The sequence below is a fragment of the Apus apus genome, chromosome 6, assembly GCF_020740795.1.
Source record: "Apus apus isolate bApuApu2 chromosome 6, bApuApu2.pri.cur, whole genome shotgun sequence".
Classification (NCBI taxonomy): domain Eukaryota; kingdom Metazoa; phylum Chordata; class Aves; order Apodiformes; family Apodidae; genus Apus; species Apus apus.
In genome coordinates this window covers 2,319,798-2,326,093 of record NC_067287.1, presented here as the reverse complement: position 1 = coordinate 2,326,093, position 6,296 = coordinate 2,319,798, and the positions used below count along the sequence as shown (strand labels likewise).

At 45.6% G+C, this 6,296-nt stretch overlaps 1 protein-coding gene across 1 annotated transcript; it reads left to right on the top strand.

Annotated features, from left to right (window-relative positions):
* Positions 1-1,086: 1,086 nt before the first annotated feature.
* On the top strand, positions 1,087-5,473 carry LYPD6B (LY6/PLAUR domain containing 6B). The gene is made up of 5 exons (XM_051623139.1): positions 1,087-1,152; positions 1,329-1,473; positions 2,622-2,720; positions 3,657-3,787; positions 5,240-5,473. Exons 1-5 carry the CDS (start codon positions 1,087-1,089, stop codon positions 5,402-5,404), a joined length of 606 nt encoding a protein of 201 aa, XP_051479099.1. The 3' UTR covers positions 5,405-5,473.
* The last annotated feature ends 823 nt before the right edge of the window (positions 5,474-6,296 follow it).

Below are 6,296 nucleotides of genomic sequence, written 5' to 3'. Positions count from 1 at the left end.
TTCAGCTAATTAGTTCCTTCAGGACAGAATGAAGATGCTCAGTTGCTGTTTGTTTTCCACAGATTCTTCTTCTTAGTCCTTCTTTAGATCCTGGGCTGTGGTCAGAAGAAATCTGGACCATCCACAGCTAATAGTCTTGGAGGTGTGCTGGCAGGAGAGGTGTGCTGTGGCTTTCTCAGGAGCTGATGAAATAAATTCATAAAGCTGTGATTTAAAAAATAAAAAAAAGAAATCTTAAGTAGGATGGTTGAACTCCCAGTGCATCAAGTGGATCTTTCAAATAATTTGGCTGTCAATTAGGGGGAAAAAAATCAACAACAGACAACCCCCCCAAAAAAAAACAACAACAAAGAAACAAACAAAAAAACCCCAAACACCAAAAACCAGGCAAAAAGTTATTTCTGAATGAAGGTGCTTGGGAGCTCAGAGCCACATCTCTGGTTTGACTGGAGCCTTCTCCACCCGGGCTGGTTTCTCCTGCTGGGAATTTGCCTGGGCAAGGTGCTACTTGAGCTGCTGCTTCTTGATAGCTCAGCGAGGGCTGCACGTCACTGCAGGTTGCCTGACCTCTGTGTGTGTGTGTGTGTGCACCAAGCTGGCCAGAATCTTCAGTCATCAGCTGTTTTTCTCTCTAAAGCCACAGCAAAGTACCCACGGGGACCCAAATAAATGTACAAAGCAGCCCAGAACATCTGTCTCATCTCTCTGAACGTCCTGTTTTGCAGTTGTCCTTAACTCCTGTGCCATCACCAGGCATTTCCCTAACATGTCCTTGGTTTGCACTTAAAAAGAAATTAATTGACACTCATGATCTTTAGTGCTGTGCCACTCTGAAGTGCACTTACCGTTCAGGTGAAGTTAATGGACATATTTATCTATAACAGGTAGGGAATTGGTTTGGGGTTCTGGGCTGTTGCTGGTAAAAATGACATTTATCTGCATCTTGCTTTCTTTTGCGGTGCTGTCATATTGTCTCTTTCAAGTAGGATATAGAGGAGCTCAGTGTTGGTGTTGATTTTGAGGCAGGCTGGCAAGGAGTCTCTAAGGTGGGCATGGCTCGGGTGGACAAACACGATTAAAGGAAGGATGCTGACTTTTGGAAGCCTGGGGAGGTTGCAGTGCCCGGTGCAGGAGGCTGGCCAGCAGAAGGCAGTAACTGCTCAGCTTTGCACTGGTCATCATTCCACGCTTCCTGGCGTTTCCCATCCTCAGGGCATAGACCTGCGGACTGAACGTTCAAGCTTTCGGGAGAAGTTCGTAGGAAGTGTGTTCTGCTCGCTCAGCTCTTCCTGCTTCCCTCTAAAGAATGTGTTCCCTTGCTTTCCCAGGCCTTTCCACCTGCAGTGACACTCAGCATGTTGTTGTTGTTCCGTCAGCCGCTGGCCGCAGCCTTCCTGCCGCTCCTCATCCTCTCAGGAAACTGGGTTTCAGCTGAAAACATCAACTTTTACAACGTGAGACCTCCACTAGACCGTAAGTAGGCAGTTCCACTGTCATTTTCTCTGCTTTTGGAGCTTAACGCTGCAGGTAATCGCCATATCCTTCCAGTCCTTGGCGGTTTAGGAGTTTGTCGTCCTCAGAGGTGGGAAAGTTTAAGAGAGAACTTTTGCTTCTCAGTCTGCAGCAGCTCAGTTTCTTTCTAGGGTGTTGTAAGTTGGCTGAAGGAATTGCTGAATTAAAAGAGTGCATCAGGGCAGTAGTTTTCGCATTTTAAGTGCTTTTCTTGTATTTTCCTGTCCGTGAAATATCTTCCCACAGAACAAATTATGCAGGGGATTTCTCTTAAATAAGACAGAGCAGATGTTTTTCTCTTTTTATCTTGTTGGGGTTTTTGTAAGGGAAAGAATAGGTGAGCTGTATGCAATTAATTCAACCTGAAAGTAATTAAAAACCTGGTGAGACCTGTGAAGCCAGTTGTCACTAATAGCATCATCTTTTTTTGCCTCTTATCTGGCATCAGGAGTGTTCTGTCCCCTCATTGAAGAGGAGAAGATTTTCATGATCACAGAATCATTAAAACAGTCAGGACAGCTTGAGATAATGGGAACGTATGTGCATTTAGGGAACTGTGCATCCTAAGTCACTTAAAATCTTATCTCCATAATATGAATGTATAAAATAGTCCTCTAGAACCTAGAGAACCCTTTTTGTCAAAGGGTTCAGATTTCAAGACCTGAAGCTGTTTTTGAGGATGTACTTTTTCCATCAAAGGAACCAAGAGCTATTTGATGCAGATTGTGTTTCTGTACCTGTCCAAGCATACCTGTGGTTGTGCTATCTTGTGCATGTATCTATATATCTATCTAGATAGATATATATGAGATTTTTCTCTTTTCTGTTTTTCCCACCACTGCTTAAATGGTATTTTGGGTTGCCAGAGAATGAAAACAGGAGATGTTTCAAAGCTCAGGCAGAGCAAAAGCAGTTAAAAACGTAAAAGCTCTCTACAAAGCTTGTCTCATAGGTTTTATTTGTCTAAAGAGATGTGTCATGGAAAAGTTGTAGATGGATGCAGCATGGCTTTGTAGGTATATGTATGTGTGTACAAGCACAGTATTGTTTTGAATATTTTGTTTATTTCTGAGTATCTGCAAACTTACTCTATTTTAATACCTTTCAAGCCACTCCATTTCCAAACAGCTTCAAGTGCTTCACCTGTGATAATGCAGTGGACAATTACAACTGTAACAGATGGGCTGAAGATAGATGGTGCCCTGAAAGTAAGTGTCCTGTGCTCAGGAGATTCTTTATGACAGTTACATTTGCTTTTCCCTGGCTTGGCCACCTTGTGGGTGAAGAGGATGGACATCCCAACACACTAGTGCCCTCACTTATCTTATTAGTAATCCTGAGCCACGTGTTTTCTGCTGAGGGTCATGTTGTGACCATTTCAGAGTGCAAAGCGAGAGTGAGTGAGTTCTTTTTATATATATGGATGTAGAAGACATTTTTAATAACCTATAATAATATATTATTAATATTAACCCACACTAATATATTAATATTAACCCATACTAATATGTTGATAGTATAATAATAAATTATATGCTTGTGTGTCTATATGTAGGTAACTATGTGCTTCCCAGGAATTAATTTTAAATATGTTGTTTAAAAAAAGAAGTAAGAGTTGCCTTTGTGGCCTTATTCCCTTCCTTTTGGCTACCAGCCCAAGAGAGAATGTTTTTTCTAGTGAGCAGCAAGACCTGAATGACTGGGCATCAAACAACAGATACACACAAAAGAATGGAAATTTGTTTCCTTGTTTTTATTTGCTGTGATATTCAGAGTAACAGTGGGAAGGGGGGAGACCTGATCTAGAGGAATGAGGGGACGTGACTGAAGGAAAGAAAACAAGAAGGTGCTGCAAAAAAATAGTAGAGAATGGAAGAGAAATGTGTGGGTTATAGTGCTAATACGTAGTTTAATTTATAACAGCCTTTCTGGAGATTTGAAGGGTCAGTTCAGTTCTAAGATTTCATCACTAACTGGCTTCTTGCTGAGTGGTGTTCTGATCAAGTTGCAACGTGGCTTTATGCTGCCCCAGTAAGTGATTTTGATGGGCACGTGTTGCTAAACTGGGTGAAGCTTTTTGAGCCCTGCGAACGAGCGCGTCCGTCGTGCAAAAACCAGCCTCTTCCCCTCCCTTTGTTTTGTAGGTACCCAGTACTGCTTGACAGTTCATCTCTTCACGGAGCACGGGAAGAGCACGTCGGTCACCAAGAAATGTGCCACGGGAGAAGAATGCCACTTTGTAGGCTGCCACCACCATGGGGAGAGTGGCCAGACAGTAAGCACTGCTCTGGGTGTAAGAGCAGCTCGTTGGTTTGCATTTCAGTACCTGTTTTTCCTGCTGGGCTGAAGGGGATGTGCCAAGACACCCTCTCCAGTCTTATCCATCAATTCCTTCACAGCTGAGATGCTTAGCTGGGTTATTTTTAACATGAAAGATTTCAGACACACCAAAGATGAAGCAGGCAGCGCCCATGTTTAAATGGGAAGGGATCTGTTTGTTTTCTGAATCGACTTCATTGATATCAACAGGTTTTGGTGGACTGAGGGCATGGAATCACTATGCAGCCTGCCCTCTGCTGTGTTTGATCTCACAAGGGTTCTTGTGCCCTTGGATTAGATAAAAACTGGCATTTGTTTGGCTTTTCCAGGAAGGAGTGTCAAGTAAGGAAAAGTATTTTTGGGTTCCCTCCTGAAAATCAGCTGTGTCAGGGGTTCTGTGGCACCAGAGGACTGAACAAAGCAAGTCTGAAGATCAGCAGGCAAAGCTGCACTGAGTGTAACAGCTTGAGGGGAAGAGTGAAGGGGAATAGAGTTTTTACAGTCAGAGCTTTTTGAGCTGAGAATGTAAATACTGAATTTAAATACGTTGCCAGCTGACATGGTTAGAAGGGGAAAGGGGTGGAAAGCTGTCACTCACTGCAAGGACACTGAGGTGCTGGAGAGTGTCCAGAGGAGCTACCAAGCTGGGGAAGGGTCTGGAGAACACATCCTGTGAGGAGAGGCTGAGGCAACTGGGAGTGTTTAGTTTGGAGACATGGAGGCTGAGGGGAGACCTCGTTCCCCTCTGCAGCTCCCTGAAAGGAGCTTGTAGGGAGGTGGGATGTTGGGATCTTCTCCCACGTAAATAATGATAGCACCAGAGGCAATTCTGCATCAGGGGAGGTTCAGATGGGATGTGAGGAAGAACTTCTATACTGAAAGGGTGGTCAGGCACTGGGACACCTGCCCAGGGAGGTGGTGGAGGCACCATCCCTAGAGGCATTTAAGAAACCTGTAGATGTGGCACTTCTGGCCATGCTCCAGTGGGCATGGGGTGTTTTTTTTGTGAGCTGTGTGTTGTTGGGTTTGTGGGGTGTGTGGTTGTGGTTTTGTGTGGGTGTTCTGTTGTTTTCTTTGTTTGTTTTCCCCTGGGTGGATGGTTGGGCTCGATGGCCTGAGAGGTCTTTTCCAACCGCGACAATTCTGCGATCCTCTGTGTTCTGCAGTGTCAGTGAAGCTGTGGGGACAGCTGGGGTGGCTGTATTACACCCCAGTTTCCAAGCCCAGTGACAGCCCTAGCTGAAGAGTTACTCTAGGAAGGCTCTGGTGCACAATGTGCAGGAGGAGTCCTAGCACAGATGCTCTGTATGTTCCTCTGTAGCCTTTTCCAACCCGTAGAAAACCGCGTCTGTCTCCGGAAGCCACTGCTGAGCTGCCCTGCACCCAATGAGCTCCCTTTTCTCCACAGGAGTGTGTTTCCTGCTGTGAAGGCATGATTTGCAACGTGGAGATCCCAACCAACCACACCAACGCGGTGTTTGCTGTGTTGCACGCCCGGAGGACGTCGGACGGCAGCAGGAGGACGGTCAGCGCTGCCGCCCTCCTGGCCGTCCTGGTGGTCGCCTTGTCGTGACACAAGTGTCCTCCTGACACACCTGCTTGAGAGGTCCACCTTCCTGTGGGCGTGGGGAACCGTGAGGAGGCCGTATCTTCAAGGAGAAGTGCTTCTTAATTACAGAAAACTGACGGGGACGGTGGAAAGGCACGTGTTGGCCAGGAAGGCCTTGGATGTTCTCATGAAGGTGCTTCACGTGGCCTGTGGTGTTTAGGGAAAGAACAGCACAACAACCTGCTGGCTGACAAGGCAGTGAGGTTGGACTCAAGCTGTTGTAATTCACTCTTTTGTGATGGTAATGCACAACATATGCCTGACATGTTTTTTGAACAGAGAAGAGTGTCTGCAATCACTTTGCCAGGACGGGATGAAAAGGAACTTTCCACGGGGGATGTTGCCAGCAAGTCCCTCAAGGGAAAATGTCTTTCAGCTGCTTTTTCACTGTGCATCAATAATATGGAGTTTCTTGTCTTGATATTGCCCCCCTCCCTGGAAGTGTTGAAGGGCAGGTTGGATGGGGCTTGAAGCAACCTGGGCTGGTGGGAGGTGTCCCTGCCCATGGCAGGGTTCGAAAATTGTGAACAGTTCGAGCACCTAAATTACAATTCTTTCCCCTCTGTTTTTCATTACAATATTGGGTGTTTTAGTGGGGTTTATTGGCACAGTTGGACTCTTTGACTTCTTTATAATATAGATGACTGGTGGTGTAGACCAGCAGGTACTGAAGTGCCTTCTCAGTAGGGTTTTACGTGAGCCAAAATCCTGTCCAATATCAGCTGCTCCTGTTTGCCCAGTTGTGCCCATCTCCATGAACTGGCTCTGGCAACCTCAGACACTGCAGCACAGGTGAGGATTTCACCCAGCAGGGCTGAAGAAATGCATCTCACTTTTTTTTCTTTGTCTAAATTAT

Excerpts from the sequence above, each read along its gene's own strand:
- LYPD6B (XM_051623139.1), top strand. The coding sequence starts at position 1,087 with ATGCTGACTTTTGGAAGCCTGGGGAGGTTGCAGTGCCCGGTGCAGGAG. Across the intron at positions 2,721-3,656 it reads AGATAGATGGTGCCCTGAAA|GTACCCAGTACTGCTTGACA; the intron begins GTAAGTGTCCTG and ends TTTGTTTTGTAG. Across the intron at positions 3,788-5,239 it reads ATGGGGAGAGTGGCCAGACA|GAGTGTGTTTCCTGCTGTGA; the intron begins GTAAGCACTGCT and ends TTTTCTCCACAG.